Source organism: Abrus precatorius, unplaced genomic scaffold, assembly GCF_003935025.1.
Source record: "Abrus precatorius isolate BTA unplaced genomic scaffold, Abrus_2018 Scaffold4, whole genome shotgun sequence".
NCBI classification, from domain to species: Eukaryota; Viridiplantae; Streptophyta; class Magnoliopsida; order Fabales; family Fabaceae; genus Abrus; species Abrus precatorius.
In genome coordinates this window covers 14,906,596-14,929,602 of record NW_020874384.1, presented here as the reverse complement: position 1 = coordinate 14,929,602, position 23,007 = coordinate 14,906,596, and the positions used below count along the sequence as shown (strand labels likewise).

At 30.1% G+C, this 23,007-nt stretch overlaps 2 protein-coding genes across 2 annotated transcripts; one reads left to right on the top strand and one right to left on the bottom strand.

Annotated features, from left to right (window-relative positions):
- Positions 1-9,178: 9,178 nt before the first annotated feature.
- LOC113865484 (AT-hook motif nuclear-localized protein 17) lies at positions 9,179-11,086 on the bottom strand. The gene has a single exon (XM_027500072.1). It carries the CDS (start codon positions 10,487-10,489, stop codon positions 9,656-9,658), a length of 834 nt encoding a protein of 277 aa, XP_027355873.1. The 5' UTR covers positions 10,490-11,086; the 3' UTR covers positions 9,179-9,655.
- Positions 11,087-21,137: 10,051 nt separating this feature from the next.
- On the top strand, positions 21,138-22,660 carry LOC113865363 (aspartyl protease AED3-like). Its single transcript, XM_027499851.1, has one exon. The coding sequence runs from the start codon at positions 21,175-21,177 to the stop codon at positions 22,489-22,491; it is 1,317 nt and encodes a 438-aa protein (XP_027355652.1). The 5' UTR covers positions 21,138-21,174; the 3' UTR covers positions 22,492-22,660.
- The last annotated feature ends 347 nt before the right edge of the window (positions 22,661-23,007 follow it).

Sequence of the window (23,007 nt, the reverse complement as noted above, 5' to 3'; positions counted from 1 at the left end):
CTATATTCAAGTTTTAAAGTTAATTTTAAGCATTTAAAATTAAGTGAATTTTATTAAAAAGACATTTATTATATTAAAATTATAAAGATGATAAATATTTTTAAATAAAATGTATTATTATTAATTATTTAAATTTAGTCATGAAGATTGGGGTTAATATATTATAATCAAGATTTGACTATAAAAAAGTATCATATTTATCTGTTAAAGAAAACATAGTTTTTTTGTTTTTTGTTTAAACTGTTGAATTGATAACGAAGAAAAGGTGGATGTGAAGTGGGCAACGAAGAGATAAGGAAAGTTGGAGCTCAAGTCTATTCAAAGGACACTAAGCATGAGACAGGAATTGAAGCGTGTCCCTCTCTTTATTTTTCTTTTTCCTGTTTTGGGTTGCAGAATTCCATCCCTTCCCATTATTGCATCTTCATTTCTTTGGTACAAAGAGAACCCAATGATGTGTGAAGAGTGAAAAGGAAATAAACGTCTCTGTGATTTAATGGCTGGCCCTATGCATGATGTGCTCTCTTTTTTCTTAGGCGTGCATTGCTTTTGGTATCCAACTTGGTTTTCTTCTAATCTTCTTGCCGGAAAAGAAAAAGACAATCAAACCCATTCATTCTAGTTAACAAATAAATCAATCTTACTTATTATTATATAATAACAATTCTGCAGCAAAGGCATGCACGCGATCAATATCAAGAACACGAGCGGCAAAAAAGAGAAAAGTGGAACCCAAAATCATTTTAAAAATACTAAGCATTAGAGTTCTTTCTTTTAATATGATTATTATCTAATAATTAAATATTAAATCTTTAATACAGATGTTGTGAGTCTACATTAATATTATATTATATTAATATTTGATATATTAATTAATAGTATCTAAAATTTTATATACTGATAAAGTTATTTGTTAATGTAATATATCAATGTATTAGAATAAACCTGTAATATTTTTACTAATATTTTCATTTATATACATAAAACTATAATAATAGAGATTAATGCCATATTTAATTGTTAGTATATGATAATTATTTTTTGGGTAGTATGTTTCAGCAAATATTTTTACCTTTTTAATATTACTTGTATATCATGTAAATATTTTATGTTTATGTGTATATGTTGCTTCTATAACAAATATTTTTTTTCCATCCTTGTGTGTATGTTGTTTTAATTAAATATTATAAACTTGTAATTCTAAAATATATTTTCTGATTTTAGATGAGTTGGATTCAAAAATTGACTTGAACAATCTTTTAAAATATGAAATTGTTTGGTTTTTTTTCTTGTTATAAAAAATTCATTTGCCCTTAGTCTCTAATGTTATAAAAATTATATGCTTTTAATGTGTAATCATAGACAAAAATTACATCAAGTTAGTTAAATATAAAAATAAAATAAAATGTTTTTTTAAAATATTAATATTTTAAAACTTAAAAAATAGTGATTACTTGCATGGCCGGAGAAACATTGTGGCTCTGATAAGCCCTTTTGGGTTGAGAGGTGTGTCGAACAAAGCAGCTACAGAGGGACAAGATGAAATAATAAACCTTAGTTTAAACTTTAAACTTTAATAGCTCCTCTCATGCCAGAATCAGAGTTCACCTTTTGGGCTGAATATGTTTTTGATGCCACAAATGGAGTTCACATTACCACTAGAAGTTGGTTTTGCATGCATGAGATAATTTAAACTTGCTGTGTATTGTTTATGTTTGAATCAGGATAAGTAAACTTTAATTTTTTTTAATTTATTGAATTAATTTTGATAAAGAAAAACTTGTAGTAATTAAAGAGATTTATATTTAGGTGTTCTAAATTTAAAATACATGTTGATGAAATTACGTAGTTTTAATAATTTCGGCAAATTAAATTTTTTAGAAGTACAGTTATTAAAGAATGCATGAGATTTTTTTTCAGAAAATGTTTACAAGAAGAAAGGCATCAAAGATTATTATTAAATTGTAACAATATCACATATTAGTTAAAAATATAATTAAAATATTACTCATAAGACATGAATAATGTTTCCCCTTTAAATTAGATTTTGACAGTGAATTACAGTAAATTTATTTTTAATATGAAATTATAGTTTATCGAATTTAATATTTTTTATATGTCCAATTTTAACAATTTTACGCATTAAACATTTAATTTTAGAGCATGTGAAAAATGTGCTAAGATGGTGTTTTATATTTATTAATAATATTCTTTAAAAATAAAATTTATAAATGAATTGAATATTTTAACATGACGTAGTCATGCCTTCTAATCATATTAAATTGGGAGAAAAAGAGAGAAAATAATATATTTTTAATTTTAAATTAAAAATTATATATAATATAAATATATAATATAATATATTAAATTTATATTAATATATCAATTTATATTTTTTATTTTAAAAAAATATTTTCAATATATTTATTTAAAATACAAAAATTCTCTTTTCTTTCAAAATATTTCGTCCCAAGCAACCCTTCTATCTGGCTACATTAGTTGAATGCACTGCTATTTAGTTCACTTAGAAAAGTGTTTGTTTTTGTTTTTTTTCATTAACTGTTGAAAAGTTATTAATTCACACAAAATTTAGGAGATCTACTTCGTGCTTTGTGCCAACAACAAATACACTTGGGCTCGCAGTGGTGTTATTGAATATTCACACTGAAAATGCTTTCTATGATTATTTTATGAAGTGGGGTTATGAAATCTTAGCATTAAAAAGACGAAAATTTAAGATACATTGTATGATTGTTTTTAATTTTATAATTTTAAAATATAATTATTAATAATAAATATTATATTTTATTAAATAAATATATTTTCAGTAATTTAAAAAGTGTGAATATTCCAATATTAAATTAAAAAAAATGTAATGCAAAAAACAAAGTCAGATGACATAAATAAAAAGAAGAATTAGTTATTAAAAATACTTTTATTTAATATAACTATAAATTCTCTTATTCAAAAATAAAAACGCACATTTTATATATAAAGATAGATTAAAAAAAATATTTAAAGATTATGGGTCTCAAATTAAATGCACATTTGATGTATAAGAAATATAAAAAAAATAAGCTATAACATACGGGGATTTCTGTTGCTGTACAAGATTCTTTTTCTTATTTTATTTGATAATATTTTACTTTTTTTTTATTAAGATCAAATCTTAATTTTCTAATGTATTATTATTAGTCAACTAGTAATTGGTTCACTTTTTGTACTAATATAAAATTAGGACTTGAAAGTTCATTCCAAAGAATGGCTATATATTTATACTGTCAATCAATCAAAATATATGATAAATATTATTTATAAATTAATTATTACAAAATTTAATAACTTTTATTGATATAATAATGTATGATCAGATGAAATATTTATGTCATAAATAAATTTTAATTAAATTCATAATTTTGTTATAAATTGTTATTAAATAAATAATTTATTCCTGTATTTATGTGTAAGCCTGTGAACAATAAATGATTATCGATTTCATCTTCAAATGTGGTCAAATATTTTTTTATGACTTAAATATGAATTTGACAATTATATTTGAGTTTTTTTTTTCCTACTAAACTTTTTTCTTTAATTTTAGTTTTTATATGTTCAGGATTTTTTTTATTTTAATCTTTATCATTAATACAGTTCAGAGAAAATAATATTTAATAAAAATAAATAAATAAATAAATAAAATTTTAAAAATAAAAAATACTTAAATGTAGACTTTTATATTTAAGTTTTTAGTTTTTTCATTTTTTAAAAGAAAAAGAGCAGCTGCGGGCACGTATTATCTACTAGTCGTGGAAAGATAAGGTCTGCCTCACCGCAGGGTCCCCACTTATGCCATTGCTCGATAAGTTTGATTCAATGAACTTGAACTTCTGTCAATACTTCAAAAATTGTAGAAACAGTTTTTTTTTTTAATAAAATTATAATACAATAAAATTTATTTATTAACATAAATTTTCATTTTCATTTTTAAAAAATTAAAGTTATTTTAAAATGTAATTTTTAAAAATAAAAAATAAAAAAATAAAGAAGCCTTAAACTTTTTAATTCATTTTTTTTTCTGGAAGGTGATCAACGGTCCATTCTAACTGCATCTCAGATCTGCAATTGACACTATTTTTTTGACGTTCTGTCATTAATTTACAGGGTTTTAGTGCCGTCAGTACAGATTCAAAATAGTATTTACTATTCTCTATTTTTATTAAATTATTTTAATTAACTATAAATATTACATATTAAAAAATATTTACTAACGTTAGTTTAAGTAATACATATATTTAATTCTACTCAAACAAAATTGTGTTCAAATTTTATATAAAAAATTTACTGAAAAACTCCATCATGTTATTTGGATAATTTTAGCTTAAACAGAGCTATCTTTTATTAAAAAGATACTTATAATCTTGAAGAAAAAAATATAATTTTTATATGATACGATAAAAATTCAGTTTGTTTTTCTCTCTTAAGACTCACGTATCACACTTGTTTATTTACATGTATATATGTTCATTCTAATTTTATTAAGTATTTATCTAAACTGCAACGTGTATTTGCTCAATCCTTTAGAGCCCCCCACTTGTTCCCGGAACTTAAGGTAAGTCAGCTGACATTATCTTTTATAAATGCAGCATGGAGGAATACATGCATGCATGGCAACAAACAAATTAAGACTAGTCATTATTAGCAAACAAAGAGAACACACACAAATAAACAAGGTTGGCTAAAGCCAAAGATGGAGGCGATCCGTCGATAAGTAGATGCATGTGCAACAATTATGGGTGAAATGTGGACACAAAACCAATTGGATTTTTGCTGCTGACCACACCTATATATCGCCTTCCACATTGGATATACACATATCGCTATCACCCACATTCAAAAGAGAAACTTTCTTCCTTCTTTTATTTCTTTTCTTGTCCCTTTTCTATTCTTTGTCTAGTTAAATGTATATAAGTGCCACTGCCAGTGAGACCCATGATCTTGCCGGTACCCGTAAATAGAATCCAATCCATGTCAGCTTCCCGATTTGATACATGCAATAAACACCACCGCTCAAATTTGAATATTGACTATAGTCTATTTAATTTCTTTATAAGTTAGGTAGTGGTTTAAACTTGTCTAAGCCTTATTGAAATTTACAAAATGGTAAGTCATTTCACAGTTTGAATTTTTAATGCTTCATTAATTTTACTTATCATGCCCTCGTTTATTTTCCTATTGAAAATCCAATCTTTTGAACCACACAACATTATGGAACGAGCTGAATGAAACTGATGCTCCTTTTATCGACGTGTGTCCACTTGTACATATCGAAATGCAAGAGATGCAACATGCTACTAGCCGACAAAGAAGCAGCATAGTCATCACAAAACAAGAACATGAATAATTAGGTTTAGTGGTATTATTCCCTAAAAGGGGTTGAAAATATTTGATTTGGTACCGTGGTGGTGACTATTTGGGAGGATGCCACGCTTTTTAAGATATCGATCGATCATTAGAGCATGCAGCTATCATTAAGGAGAATTGAATCCCTTGGATGATGCATATATTTGAAAATTATTAATTTATACGGATTTTAATTAATATGAAAAGTAAAGTTTGAAAATAAAGTTACTATATTTTGAGAAGTATCTTTGAATGAATATTATCAGCTGAAAGTATTTGACTGAAGGACAATTTTAAATTTCCAGCAAAAACCAAAAAAATTGGAGAAAGAGCGCAGGAGTTGAAAATGAGGAAAATGGTCAAGAAAAGAAGCGCAGAGAGCTATGAAGGAAGGTAAGTGCGAGAATTTTGTAGTTAATTCATACTGTCTGAGTTGAATAATCCAAACTTGGAAATATTTATCTTCGACAGTATATTTTGGACAAACTTTTTTGTGTGTCTATTGTCAATTGGCAACTGCGTATAAAGTGGGTAATCTGATGTGTTGTCTTGTCCTTCTACTACTCTATATGAAATATGAATAATTTTGACAATTATACACACCTTAATGGACATTCAACAACTTTTAAGCTCTAGTTGTCGGACAAAATTTATATCCTAAATTTATACAATTATTCATGGACGCGTTGATATTTAATTTTAAAACATTGTACTCATGAAGCATTAGCTAGAGTGATAATATATATATATATATATATATATATATATATATATATATGGTATTATTTGAAAATATTTATCTCATCAAAATTGAAATGAAAGTTAGCATAAGATTTTTAATCAAACATAAAAGTTATATTTTTTTGTCAATCATACTTTCAAAGACAATCACATCTAATATATTATAAAACAGCAAATTAAAAACATATATATACATATATATATATATATATATATATGTTTTGATTTTTAGCAAAACCACAATTTTGTTTTACGTTAGAATGGGGTTACTTTTAAAAAATAAATAGAAATTAAATAAATTACCACCGACATTGATGTTTAATTTAAAGTTCTATCCACTCGTATTGCATATTCGTTTATTACATAATAATTATGTTTGGCACTTCGAAAACACCAAAAGTACCGAATCTATGTTTTGTCTAATTAGCATGAATAAATTATAATTCTTCTTTATTCTGATTTAATTTATTCCCAGCACTCATACATTGCCATATATAGTACAGTTTAGATAAGGTATTATCTTTAAAAATAAACTTTCAATTTTTCAACAGGTGTTTAAGATATATAATAAAAAAATTTATAAATAATAATTTTAGTAAAAATTATAATATTTAAGTTATTAATATATTAACTTTTGTGATATCTTATATTTTTTAATAATTTTTTCATATAAAAGTTCTTATTATACGTTATTGAGTATACACATTTAATTTTTTTTTTATACTCCGGTAATTTTGTTTAGTTTACTTTTATCCTCTTTTTACGAAATTAATATTTTATTTATAAAGTCATTATATGTCATAAACTATATTGTATTCTAGTAATATTTATAATATTAAATAAAATAAATAAATTTATTTAGTTATATAAATAATTAGTGAATATATATATCATTAATTAATATAAATATCATAATAAATAAAATATAAAATGAATATAACAATCGATGAATCAAAATATATGGATCTTCATTCTTTATAAGTAGGACAAAATAAAATACTGGTAGTTATATGTATGTGTGTGTGTATATATATATATTAATGATATTTATTATTAACATAATAAAAATGATGCAATATTTTTTTATAAAATTTAAAATATTAATAAATTTCTTAATTCTTGTACAAAACTTGAAACCTCAGAAGAAGAAAAAATGGAAGGAATACATTAAAACAGTTATTATATTGTCCATTTTTACATGTTGTGTATGAATAAATACTCCTTTGAATTCATTATATGTATTTTTTTTATCAATTAAAACTATTGTTTTATATTGTAATTATAAAAAATAACTAACACATCATTGATTAAATTTATTAAAAATATAAAAAAATATGAATGGCATTCGTTTATTTATAAATTTTTAATTAACTAATAATAATATATTAAAAAACACATTAATATTTGTTATATTCAATAATTTGTGTACTAATTTAAAATAACACAATTAGTTATACACAGTATTTGCCAATGCAAATCGACACAAATGAATAAGGATTTAAAAAAAAAATCGCTTTATTTTTTAATGTGTGTGTTAAAACCTCTGCAGCAATCCAAAATCCCTCTCTTTTTGTAGGCATAATTAGCTGAATTTCTAAACACTGATTTGGGAATGAAATTTGATCTTGTAATTTCTACCACAGTGGGAGACCCTTTGACTAAATAAAATGTGAGCATGACTTGTCAATTAATTACCTTTCTTGCTAAAGTTATTTTGTTTATAAGAGTAATAGTTTATTTTTATTTTTCATTTTTCATATCTATAAAATTGTCTGATAATTTAAATAAAAATTTTATTAATATTTTATATATTTTAAAAATAATAAATGCATACATTTTTTATTAAATATTTGTTTTGTATAATTTACAGAAATTTATTTAAAGGATATAACAAAATCTGTGTAGAAACATTATACTATTTCCACTTTTTCTCCGAATTCTCTACCTCCTAAAAAAAGTTTAGTTAAACTTTTAATCTTTATATTTTGATTTCGATATAAATATATTTAAAATTTTAATCACTCATTTAATTATCATAGTTTTTAACTGTTTAAATTAATTTTTCATTCTAAAAATTTTATTTCATAATTAATGAAAGTATTATGTATCGTGAATTTATACAAATTAACTATAATTAGATATAAAATGATTAAATAGAAATCCTTCATTATATTTTATTTAATCATTTTATTATTTTAATTTATTAGTTTTTATAAATCGGTATATACCACATTTTATTGTATTTCTACTAAATATTGAATAAAAATTCAAAATAAAATATTTAATATAAATAATAAAAAATTAAAATTAAATAACTAAAATTAGACCTAAAGTAAAGTATATATATAAAAAAACAAAAAAAAAACCCTCCCCGGCAGAAGTAATGAGTAACGTCGAATCCAATGAAAAACTCTATTGAGTATTTGTTTTGATAATGAACAAGAATATGTATTGAGTTATGGATAGCAGGGTGATGCAATAAAGTTTGGAGCACAGTAGAGGGTTGGCAATTTGAAGTGTTATACCACTTTATAAAGTTTCTCTTTCTCTTTAATTGCAAATTCAGAGGGGTGGATGACAAAGGGACAAAACAAAGTACAGATAGATCAGATATAAAGTAATGAGAAGAGGAGAGAGAGATAAAGTTAAGTTAAAGGAAGGGAAGGGAAGGGAAGGGTTGTTGTTCTCAAGTGATATTCGATAAAGCAGAACAATAGTTGCAGATGCAGATGCAGATGCAGAAGCAGATGAGCTCTGCTGCTGAAAAGAAAGTAAGAAACTGGCAGGCACAACCCTAGCCACGTTCTCCACTGCCATCAAATTCACTTTATCCAAACAAAACATCCATCATTCATTCATTCATTGCTACCTTCTGCACTGCACCCCCATCAGCACTGCACTCATCACTATCAAGCCAGCGTTATCGTCATCCAATCACACCCCATCAGAGTCAGAGTCCCAAACTTCAAAGCAACACCCCATCCCCCCACCCTACAACCAAACCCAAACCCAAACCCACTATCGAAAATTTAGTCTAACCAAACCATCCACATAGTAACCAACGTGTAAACAGTAAACACCACATGCCCTTTAGATAAAAGGCCTATTCTCAACTTGATAGAGAAAGGGTAACCAGCATAACCCATTTCCGACTTTCCTTTCCTTACAAGCATCATTTTGCAGCTTTTCTTTTTTCCCTCGTTATAAATCCACTAATCATTATAATTAAAAAAATTACAACCAAACAAATTCACTAGTAATTACCGGTAAACAGTAACCATTGAAGAAAGTGAAGAGGCAGCGTTACAGTTGGCGCCGAAAATAAACCCCCCTAGCTACATAACTCCAATAGTAACCACAACTCTAAACTAGTGTTCCCATTTATAATTATACCAAAGATTTCAACTAAACCAGTTATATTGAATTAAACTGAATTAAACAGACCCAGAAAAGAACAGCATATAGAATTGATTACAATAACCCAAGAAAGAAACAGTATCAAACAACGTGTGATTGATCAATAAGGTGGCGGCGGTGGTGGTCTTGCTGTCGGAGCCCAAATCACATCTGAGGGATAGTTTTGACAGCTGTACATGGACATTCCACAAGACTCGGCTTGGGCATGCCCACTTTCGCCCCCCGAAACCGGCGGCGAATGTCCCTCGCCGGCGGAGGCCGAGTTCCGACCCTCTTCCTCCGGCGGCAGCCTGTGATACGCTGGGTTGTTGAACGAAGCGGCTATGACGAACACCGTCCCCGCAGCCATCAACCCCCCGGCGACAAGTCCTCCGACGATCTGCCCCTGAGGTCCGGCGAGGGAGATGGCGAAACCGTTGGGAACCGCCGGCGACGCACCGGATTGTTGGGGGAGGAAGGTGGCGGAAACGGAGAGAATATCGAAACGGCCGTGAAAAGTAACGGTGGCGCCGGTAGTGGTGGACGGTTGACGGAGAGAGACGTTAGCAACGGTTCCGGAACCGGTGAGGACGCAGATGCCCATGTTCTTGCGGCGACTGAAGTGCGCGATGGCCTCGACGACGTCGTTTCCTCCAGATACTTCGAGAATGTAAGGGCTCATAGCGGGTTCAGGGTCACGGGTAATGATAACGGGTGGCTTGGGCTTATTTTTGGAGCCGGGCGGACGGCCCCTGGGCCTTCTGACAACCTCAATGGTGGCACCGTCGCCAGAGGAGTTGGGCTTATGGGCAGTGTTGGGTGTGGCGGCGGCCCGGTTATCTTCTTCCGTGGAGAGTTGGAAAGGGTTGTGAGAGAAGGGTTGAGGTTGAAGCTTTGAGAACATAGTAGGCGTTTCGGTCTTAGAATGTTGTTGCTCTACGTATTCCCCTTTCATCCCTTTCTTCTTTTTTGATTATCTCTCAATATTCTATGGTTAACCAATCCCAAGCGAGTCTATGATTGGATTTGGATGATTATTGTAATAAAATACTAACAGGGCATAGAGAGGAGTGGAGAGGGAAGTGGAGAAGGGAGGGAGGAGGGGTTTTGATTTGTTTATTTATTGTTATATATGGGAGAATGGGTGTGGAGAGAGAGAGAGAGAGAGAGGAGGTGGGTGAGCTTGGAAACTAAGTAAAGAGACTAATGGCGCCGCTGGTTGGAACAGAAGGAGGGGTCCACAGATACATATGAGACAGATAGGGATAGATGTATGTCGAATGCAAATTGATCATTATTGGGTGCCACAATCTTGCACCGCCTTTCCTTTCCTTCCTTTTTTTCTAACCTTGAGTGAGAGGTAGTTCCTCTTGTCTTAGACCTGACCCCCAGTGGTTGATTACTGATTAGGACCCCCCCTTTTGATGCCTCTACTTTTGGGTTATGGGGGATGCTTTCTCCCTTCCTCTCCCTTTATTCAAATATTTCGGGTCTTTCCTTTTGACATCTCCATCTTCCCCCCTCCCTTCCTGCCCCCAGGACATTCCCTCTATCATTTCATTTTGGTCAAATACTCCTCCCCTTTATATATCTATTTTCACCTCATCAATCCCACATTACTCGCCTTATTAGCTAATTACTCATTACAACTTGTGTATTGCCCAGATGTGCTAGTGTTAAGAGAATATGTACAAGTCATGATTTCAAACCTCCTGAATATTACAGTGATAGAATCATTTATGGACAATGAAAATAACCCCTAGTCCTTTAAGATCTCGTATAATGACTTTCCTTCTAAGATGGGGACACTCGTAGCACAGTTTTTCATATGATAAACTAAACATAACTAATGTTTTTTAAGGCCTCAAAGGTAATTTTTTTAGTATCCTCAAATTTTAGAATTTCGGTAAATTCTTAAGATTATCTGATTTGTTTTATCTTTTATTCAAATCAATATCTTCCATGTGAACACCTTTGTTTTCCCTCCGTCGCTATATGGTTGTGGCCCTGTAGTCCAGTTCACATTCTAATCCTTCTGCTAATTTGATGACTTGGTTTATTTGGATCGGTCAATCACTTCTGCATCAACTGTTCAGTTTGACACTTTTTTGGCCTCGTTCCTTCGTCTCAATCATCTGTTGACCATTTATAAAAATAAAATGAAATTATTAATTAAACAATTTTTTTCTTTTATTGATAATAATTTTTAATATGCAATTAAAGATACATCTTAAAAGTAAAATTAAAAAATATTAAAAATAAAACATTTATCATCTTAAAATTATAAAATTATATTTAGTATCTTTTTATAATAATTTAAAAATATTTAATAAGATATATTTGATGTCTTTAACCCATGATTTTGATCACATATTACAAAATTGTACTTATAAAGATCTAGTTTAGTTTGTTTAAACTTACAAATTATATATTTATAGGTTTTTTCATTAGTTATTTTTAGCTTCTGAAAAATTTTATAAATTAATTTTTAAAACGATGTAATTATGATATTTTCATAACACATCTCAATGAATATAATTTTCTTTAAAAACACCCAAATTAGTTCAAAATGCACACTATCTTGGGGGACAAATGTATGGTTTAGCAGATTCACAGTTTGAAAGACCTGTGAAATTGTTACATAAAATCTTTGAATTGGGGTAGATGCTAGGTTCATAATTTATTACGCCGATGTTTCCCATCTTCAGTTAAAGTAGAGAAATTTAGATAAGAAAGGAAGAAATGAAAGAATTAAAATTCTTTATAGTACCTTTTAAAATTAATTTGAGAAATATTATGATGTATGTGATGCGATAAGATAATATATTAATTTCACTTTATAATATATTAGACTTATAATTCTTATTTAAACACAGTGTAAAGATTATCCAAATCCAAATAAGTAACTCATTGAAACAATAATGGAAAGGAGAATAAACAATATTGACGGGCTCTTCCTTCAAGAAGCAAGTGTACCCAATCTTTATCTCAGCCTATAACCAAAGTGGGGTGCTTTGGCCTTATAAGACGATGGTATGAACTTGTCAAAGCTTTCAAATCCCTTGGGCCAGGTGGCTTTCAATCGTACATCTTCGCGAAACAATTGGAAATGGTAGGTGGTACTGTCTTTGCTTTGGTTCGTAGTTACTTTGACTTCTAATCTTGCCAAAAACCATGTTCTTTGGATTAATAATAATTAATGCTCCCTGTCTGCAGCTCATTACGTGCGTAATACTAAGTATATTCGAGTTATCTCTTAGTAATTTTATTCGAAAATATTTTGACACTTATTCATCATGTGATGTGCTCCTCTAAACTCTATTGTACTTTTATCTAATTTTTAATTAAAGGTTCATATAATTTTTATTTTAAAATAATCCATTTCTCTGATAGCCCATCGTTCTTTCTTTAGTCACAACTATTAGCCACTAATATGTCTACTGTGGTTGCCATTCGGAATATTATTATGATCAGCAGCTTTTCAGGATACGAATAGGAGACAGTCTCAGGACACAAGCTTTATTATTTATAGGGAAAAAAATGATGGAAAAAAAAAAGACAGAGTGAGAGAGATGTGCACCAAAACAATTTGATTCTTTAAAGTGAAAAATAAAATTTTAGAAGATTAAAAACAAGGTTATGATGATCATTAAGTTAAAAAAATAAATTTATTACACATGCTTACTGCACGAGTTTGTCTAACTTTTACTATATAAGAAATATTATTAAAATGTTAAAAATTAAAATTTCAATCACTAATTTTAAGTCCATACTTTTACATCTTTCTTTAAAAATGCATCCCATACCTTGCTCTTTCCTGCCTAAAATGAACTCCTTGTACTAAGAGGCCAATTACACTTTCAAGAATTTAAAACATTGATACAAGAAATGTAAAATCAATTGAGAGTCAGCATCCATTAATTTACAAAACAAATTAGACTCCTTTCGTTATTTAAAAAAAAAAAAACATTTTAAGTTTTGTACAAATATTAATAATTAATATTTTAAATTTTATAAAATTACTTAGCTTTTTTTATATCCTTCATTTATTAATATTTTGATAATTAATATTTGTATAAAAATTATTAATATTTTAATCATTTATTATCCTCCATCAAATGATATTAATTATTATAAATAAAATTATAAAAATTAATTGACTATTAGGGCACCTCTGATGAGAGCTGATTATTACTTAGGTGATGGAAATTAGGGAAGACAAGTGAGGAGAAAAAGACCATGCAGCAGTGGGGTGATCATGGCAGGGGAATGGAGAATCTAAGGTGAAAAGAGTGATATAAGAAGAAAATGAATTAGAAAAAAAAAAGAGCTAAAATTTTACGTTAAAAAAAATGAGAAATGAAAAGACATGATCATGTGTGATATACAAAAATTGACTCGTGTAAGAATAAATTTTGAATGTTTAAATAATCTTTAAAAAATGTAATTCATTAACTACTTTTAATAATTAGTTTAATATGTGTAATTTAGTTAAATGAGTCTTATAACTCATCTTTATAATTTAGAAAGACTAAATAATATCTTTTAGGAATCCAAGTGTCCCCCCATGTTTTATCACGGATGAATGTGACATATACTCTAAATTGTATAATAATAAACCAACGACTTTAAAGATGTGAGAACTCAAGCAAAATATAAAAGGTAGGATTTTGGAGAAATCCTTGATTAACCTTTACCCTATTCATCCTTAAGGCAAAAAGTAGATATATAATCTTCTTTATCAAACATATAAGAAACAATGGGAATAAGCACATGGCAAGAAAGAATACGGATTTGAGCTGTTCAGCTGGACTTGCTCTAACAGGGAAAAAGGGCATCAAAGTACAACTATATGCCTGTAACTTCTGTGCTTTTTCCTCAAGAAGCCATAGAATAAAAGCTTTAACCACTGTGTTTTTGTGCTGTTTCAACACAATACATTCTTTTGCGAAAGACAAAAATACGGGAACTCATTTCGTTTTAAAAGCAACACATTACACATGCCACTTAATCAAAGAGTCTAAACTAAGATGCTACTGTGTCGAGTGTAAGGTTTTAAAAAGGATAAAAAATATCAAGCATTTTCTGTGGTTGGTGGCAAATCAGGTTCTTTTTGCTGTTACTTAAACATTGTTTTCTCACAATAAATGCAAACTTGTCTGTTTCAATATCTCAACCATTATGTAAATTAGAAGCGTTGAAAGAAAATACCGATACATGTCGACATAAGAAAGCTAAAAAAAACTGTTAAAGATAATTATTCATAATTAAAAAGTTGAATTCAATAAAGAAATAAAATAATAAAGTGGAATAATGTTAATGTCAAAATAAAAAAGCAGGGTGAATGAAAAACAAATAATAAAAAGTAGGTCAGTATTATTAAACAGATTCATAACAAAAGTGAATCAATCTATCTGCTATATAAAAATTATACTTTTTCTATATTTTAATATTTAAATATAAATTATTTAAATTTATTTTTTATTTTTTAAAAGTTTCAAATTAAGTCTCTTATCTTAAAATTTTAATAATTAATAAAAAAATAACATATCATTACTTTATACAAATTTCTGAGGAAAAACTGTTGATTAATATGATTAAATAAAATAAAAATGATTTTATGTAAATTATTTATTATATTTATTTGAATATTTTGTATATTTTTATTAATTTATGTAAATTAATAATATGTCACATCTTTATTATATTTTTATTAATTATTAGATGAAATTTTAGAATAAAAAACTTAATTTGAATAATTAAGAAAATAAATAAATTAAATATAAAAATTTAAAATTTTAAAAATTAAAATATAGTAACCAAAAGTATATTGATTTAATGAATAAACAAGTAGAACAATTCCATTAAAATAAAAAAAAATAGTTAGATAATATGAACGAAAGATTCATGATCAGCGTGACCAACCATTACTGGATTTTAAAATTTTTAATAATAGAAAATGATAATATCAGCTTATGAAATTAATTTTAAACATTTAAAAATAATAATTTTTATTGATAAAAATATTTATTTCATCAGACATATAGTTAATTTTTTAAATTTTAAAATCCCAGAAAGAGGAATATTTGGTCTTCAAACTTATAGAAGGTCGGGCCTTACTATGTTGTGGTCTTCAAGAACTCTGCATAGACGTTTTCAATATTTATAAATAAATATTAAAAGAAATTAAGCATCAAATTATACATCTCTCTTAATCATTAATACAGTGATTACATACTGCTCTTTTCTAAATTTAAAAGAAAATTTTGAAAAAATGGAAGGAAAAGAAAACACACATTGCACATCTTCAGACCAAAAGTATGGAATGCCCAGCAGAAAACTTTACATATTGAATAGCTCTATCAAGTAACAAATTGCATGCTAACCATAAAAACAGAGGAAGCATTTTGCCCTATGCTCATTGTTTCCAAGGCAATATATTACGGCATGGAGTGACTGCATTGAAGAATATCACCATGGCTGCTTTTTATAGGAAAAATATCAAATTTTGCGTGACAGGTCAACAAGTTGATAATTCAAGTCATCAACTCAACTACATAGAATATGACTTATTGCTTATAATTCAAACAACGAGACATGCTTCGTTTTACATGTGAAAAATTAAATAGAAGTTATATGCGTAAAAGAAATTATCACTCTAAAGATACAAGTTGAGATAAGACGGAGGTTGATTTGAATGTCAAGTAGTTCAGTATTACTTAAGTAAAGCCTTGAGTTTGAGTCATTGTATATGTAAAAAAAATTTAATGGTAAATTCATCTATCACATCTAGGTGTGCAATCTGAGTTAAATTTAAATTAAATTGAACAATTTTTTAAGCTTTATTTAAAAATTTAGATGAGGAAAAAGAAAGGTTTAAAGGGGTAAACCTCCTTCCTTGTTTAAATGTTAGAGGGGAGGATAATAGGAAGTTAATAATGTAAATTATATTATAGCATTTTATATATTTTATTTTTTATTTTTTCAAAAAATACAAAAATTAAATATTTTCTTCTTTTAAAAATTAATATTTTTAAAAATTAATATATTTTAAAACTATCACTCTAAAAATATATTTTAAAAATTATATTTCTATTTTTTATAAATTTTTTAAAAAATATCACTCTAAAAATTAATATATTTTGAACAAAAATAACAACTATATAACCAAATACAATAACACAATTATTCAAAGTAAGTAGTGGAAACAATTCCCCAAACTTGCAAGAACTTATGAGGAGCAATAACAATAACAAATGATTGCAATAAACACAATGACACAGAGAATTATTTACGTGAAAAAACTCTCTCAATGTGAGAAGTAAAAGCCCTCATACTCAAGCCAGTCAATCATGTTCCACTATAATCAAATAAGGATTACAAGAGTGTTCAATCATGTACACAAATTCGTGCAAACAGCAGTCAATATCAACAAAGCAATAAAGCCGAACCAAAGAGAAAATCTCACAAAACAGGTTTACTGTTCAGACACAATTTCTCTCAGCCAAAACCTTCTACGATCCCAATGATCAGAACCAATAACTATACATCTGAAAACTGCTGTCAAAGTTTCAGCTCGATCCAACAGTTAACTAAAGAGAAATAACGATTTCTCTGCAGTTGGTTTGTGTAGAGTCACCAAAGCAGGGCTTCTGTGCGAAGATAATATCTCCAACCTCAGACCTACAAATAATAATCCGAACAGTCAGAATGAAGAACACCGTGTTACGAACCTGCTGTAAAATTTTTAATCTGATCCAACGGTGAACGAATCGAATATCGTAGGAATGCAGTAGCTAGTCTGGAGCTTCTTTCTTTTCTAACTTCCCTTCTCTCTTTTAATGTTTCTCTGCAGAAATACACACTCTTAAGGCTGCGGGAAACTCACTCTAATTCTCCTTAGTCAGACTCCTAATCCTCTACCAAATGGGGCTTAGTGAGCTGATAGTATTGGGCTTTTGTCTACGTAGTTGGGAGCCCCAAACCCAACAAAGAATATGATTCAAGCGTATCATACCTTAATATATATATATATATATATATATATATATATATATATATATATATATATATATATATATATCCGTAACATGTTAATAGATAGTGTTTATTGCATGTTCTCAATCCGCCAATAGCCGTTACGGTTAAAATCCTTAATATATTATAGCCTTATCCATGTTAACAGACAAATCTTTCTTTCTTCCTTTCCTCTTTGCCACTTTCGGTTGACAACCAAAAATTCTCTAGCAGAAAGAAACAAGCACTCAGGAGATATATAACAGGGGAACGAAAACATAAAGAAAGAAAGAACTCAAGAAACAGCTAAAGAAAGGGTGCATTACGGGTTGACATTTAATGGTAGAAGTTATCATCACATTAGAAAATTAGATAATTGGTTGGATTATAATATAAAATTAAAATTGATAATATAACTTATTGTATGTTATAACCACTTGGTTTGATATCATAGCGCATTTTATCGCTACGGTCATTTATGTTGAACTCTATCTTTTTGTCCCCTCTTATTGCTACAATTTATTTAGACCATGCATGGTTGAATTAATGTTTGACGGCCAGCGAATATTGAATAATATGTAATGATTAATAAAAAATAAATATCAATTTTTATTTTACTTATGATGGAAAAGAAATAAATCCATCTCTTATCTTAAAACAAATAAAAAAGAGAGATATTAACATTTTATGATGTAGGAGAAGAAGAGACTGAAAAACTTGTCTCTCTCTTCCATATACAAATACATAGGGTGTTTATAATTTTTTCGACTGATTAAAAATTAACGTAGTTATATCAATTCATTATTTAAACACCCTCCGCACCTCAATTTTTAAAAACAAAAAACACTACCACTGTAATGAGTTCTATATATTATCCTCTAGGAAGCGCTAGCAGCTGGTTAATTAAGATTGCTTATGCACCGTTAAATTTGTCAATTTGTTTGATACGTTTCCACTTAAGTGGTTAATCATAAATCATAATGCATCAAGGAGGGGGACCCCGAGATATTCTCTAATGTTTTTTAAGAAAAAAATTCAACATTTCTAGGGATTGCAAGGATATTATCGCCCGCCAACCCCTGTTGATTTTATTTAGTAGACAATTACACATTTCTCGCCAATAGCTGTGCATCAGCGCATGTGGAGCAAACTGGTGATAATTCAGATTATTTAAGACTATAATACTATTATAATTTTGTTTATTTCTCCGGAGTTTTTCCTGCTGTTTTTTTTGCAAGAATCATGTAACTTATGTTATGAATTTGACAAAAATATGAGTATTTGTTTTTGCAGATACAGAACTGCAGCATTTGTGTAGAAATTTGAAAATTGTCAATTTTTTTCCCGGAGATCTTAGCTATGAAAATATTGTTTATTTTGTTGCAAAGAAAACAATCTACAAGAATTTTTTTTTATAGATTCTAAAGTTTGTAAAAACTATTATCCATAGAAGTTTTCCTGGGAACTTAAACCTACATAAAATAGAATTTTACATATACTCAATTGTAATTTGTAAGAAATTTTGCAGAAAATCAATAAATTTTAGTTGTGTAGTATTCTGCCACTTTGCAAACGACTTATATGAAATTAAGAATTAGATTGCTTTACTAATTAAGCACCAACTTCATATGAAAGGGAAACTTTGGAGAAATTGGTCTTCTCTTCTCTTTGGGGGATGTTCTCCTTGGGGGATGTTCTCCTTGATCAGAAAATGAAAAATGTTGCTAATTACGTAGAAACACCAAGAACAACTTACCAGTATATGAACGAACTATGCCGCACAACCTCGTGAAATGTGTCGACTCTGGTGGGGCTCTCAGTGAATAATTTTTGCAAATCGAAATGAAGTTTCTGTTGGCTTTACGTGCTTCACCATTTTACTGGTGGAATATTGGAACTTAATATTAATCTCCCTTGGATTCCTAATTAAGCTCGCCAGGTTTTCTGTACAAGTTTAACTCCGTGTACCTGTTTCGTTGAACACTAATGCATAAAAATAGGAAACATTTACTTTATAGTACGTGTATACACGTAAGAGGTCCCAAAAAAGACGAATTAGAGCTAAATTATTCTGCAACTTTGCATTTTAAAAAAATTAAATAAATCAAGTTTGAAAAACTTAAGATTAGTCCCTATCACAATCAGTAATTATTGATAAGTTAAAAATATTATACACATAATAAAATTCAAACATATAAACACTCGATTATAGTATCTATACCAAACATCCTGTATAAACTGGTTATTAAAATAACATCAATCAAGAAAAAAAAAAAGACTTTACAATGCGGATCCATCGGGTTAATGGTTGTTTATTTGAGACAGTGGTGTTAATTAATGAATTGTTATTTGAAATTAAAAATTATTATTTAACGTTGATGCAGAAATGGAAATGAGGGGAGGGCCCATGCATGCATGAGATTTGAGCGAAAAAGTCTTAGAATGCCCGTGACCGACCGCATCTCGTGCAAGACCCATGTACGGACAAAATATCTAGCGCTGTCAATTTATAATCCCACCAAATATCTCCACAAACTCATCACCATTCACGAGCACTTTCTTTCTAACTCTATAATTCCATTCATATCCATTCACCACTGCTTCTTAAATCACACTACTAATGAAAACAACGGTCCAATAATTTCAATAATGTTAATCAACAGCATCCACCTACACTGAAACAGCTTGTGACTTGAGTACTCTTGCGAATCATCACTTCAATAATGTTAATTAACACTTTGAGCGTCACTGCACGTAAGTCCGCAAATATCTGAACCCCAACTTTGTCCCTTTGCATAACACCAATGATCAAGCGCCCTTTTGCTTGTTGTATTTTACATAAATGCACACTCTTCCATACGACTGTTTTCATCAGAATATGTACCGTGTGTTCTATTTCTTAACCTTTACTTTCAATAGGAACACCACTTACCAGCCAGCTCACTTTGCATCATCTTACCCTGTATAGTTTCAAGCAATGTTATTTATATATATACTGGTATTTATAATGATTTCTACATAAGAAAAAAAGAGAGAAGAGTGAGATAAAATTAATGAAGTGATGAAAAAAGAAAAAAAAATAGATAAAAACTATTATATAATATATTTTAAAAAATCCTATATATAAAATAAAGGGATTATTCTTGAAAACTCTTTCGTGTCTTACACCTATTATTAATGGACAAGCAGGTGAATTGTGTGTGGGAGATAATATCAAAAGTTAAGAGAAAATGACAAGAAATAAAAATAGAATAAGAGCTTGAAAGAGTGCAAAAGAACATCTTTCTAAAACTTGGAATTCAAAAATAAATCAGTTTCATCATTACTTGAATATAAAAACAATGGTATTATATATAATTATTTTTAATTTTTACTTGTTTTTTAATTTTCATATATACTCTTCTTAAAAACGAAAGAGATAATTTTTGTTGTCTAAATTTTGAAGATGAAAAAATAATCTCCAAAATACTCGCCAATAATTTCAACTCCAAGGACAATTACGTAAATTAACAACCACCTCTTGCGAGCTTTGGCTATATTAAAGGCCTCACTCCTCGCCATGCATGCACACCAAACATTATAGCTACTAGTAGTAGCTACCTTCATCTTTCCTTTTTCTCAACCATGGATGTTAAGTTTGCCACAGCCTTAATAGTTTTGTATGTAATTTGCCTGAGCAAGAGCAGTGCCTTTGACCCTTGTGCCTCTCAACCCGATGACTCCTCCGATCTCAACGTCATTCCCATCTTCAGCAAATGCTCACCGTTCAACCCACCAAAGACAGACTCGTGGGACAACAGAATCATGAGCATGGCCTCCAAGGACCCAGCCCGAGTCAAGTACTTGTCCACGCTAGTGGAAAAAAAGACCGTCTCCTCGGCCCCGATTGCATCGGGCCAGGCCTTCAACATCGGTAACTACGTGGTGCGGGTCAAAATCGGAACCCCCGGTCAACTCATGTTCATGGTCCTGGACACCAGCACAGACGAGGCCTTCGTCCCATGCTCCGATTGCACGGGCTGCTCCAACACCACTTTCTCGCCCAAAGTCTCCACCAGTTTCGGCCCATTGGACTGTTCCGTTCCGCAATGCGGTCAGGTCCGCGGGCTTTCGTGCCCCGCCATAGGATCCGGCGCGTGTTCCTTCAACCAATCGTACGCAGATTCATCTTTCTCCGCCACGCTCGTCCAAGACTCGCTCAGATTAGCCACTGTTATTATTCCCAAATACTCTTTCGGGTGCATTAATGCCATCTCCGGTGCCTCCATTCCGGCCCAAGGACTTTTGGGCTTGGGCCGTGGCCCATTATCGTTGGTTTCCCAATCCGGGTCTCTCTACTCCGGTGTCTTTTCTTACTGTCTTCCCAGCTTCAAATCCTACTACTTTTCCGGGTCGCTTAAACTCGGACCCGTGGGTCAACCCAAGAGCATTCGGACCACCCCGCTTTTGCGCAACCCGCACCGGCCTTCTCTGTATTACGTGAATTTCACCGGAATCAGCGTGGGGCGTGTACTCGTGCCCGTGCCCAGCGAGTATCTAGCTTTCGACCCGAATACCGGATCCGGAACTATCATCGATTCGGGCACTGTTATAACCCGGTTCGTGGAACCCGTTTACAGCGCAGTGAGGGAGGAGTTCAGAAAACAGGTGACAGGGCCGTTCTCGAGCATTGGAGCATTCGACACGTGTTTTGTGAAGACGTATGAAACGTTGGCACCAGAAATTACGCTTCACTTCACGGGGTTGGACCTGAAGCTGCCATTGGAGAATAGCTTGATTCATAGCAGCGCAGGGTCGCTGGCTTGCCTTGCAATGGCGGCGGCGCCGAACAATGTGAACTCGGTGTTGAACGTGATTGCCAACTTTCAGCAACAGAACCTTAGGATTTTGTTTGATACGGTGAATAATAAGGTTGGCATAGCCCGTGAGGTTTGCAACTAGTAGCTAGTTATTTTTTGCTTTATTGTAAGTGGTTCTCTTGATTTATTAGCCAGCTAGTTTTGGTTGTTTCGTCGTGTTCAAAAAATGGGTGTGGCCACGCTGAATAAGCTTCCCTTCCGAAGATATTCAATTTGAAATACATTATTGTATCTTCAGGTTGATCGTAACCTCAAAGGGGGACCGATCATTGTATTGATACTTGATTAAATTAATGTAAGAGGATGGATGTTTTTAGTTTGGTTATTTTAACGCCAACTCGTGCTATCATTTCTTTTTTGGAATTTTTTAGTTTATGCACGGAAATCAAGCACAGTGATCCACCTTTTTATGTTTTGGAATTTAGAACATGTGATTGCGACCAAGGTGCCAAATAAAGTACTATGAGTAACCAGTAATTATTAGCTCATTAAATATTTTAACATTTCTTTTTTATATATATATTATATTTTACCGTGTATCTAAGTACATGTTAAAAAAATTAAAGTAATAAGTTTTTAAAATAAATTATAATATTTA

Excerpts from the sequence above, each read along its gene's own strand:
- LOC113865484 (XM_027500072.1), bottom strand. The coding sequence starts at position 10,489 with ATGAAAGGGGAATACGTAGAGCAACAACATTCTAAGACCGAAACGCCT.
- LOC113865363 (XM_027499851.1), top strand. The coding sequence starts at position 21,175 with ATGGATGTTAAGTTTGCCACAGCCTTAATAGTTTTGTATGTAATTTGC.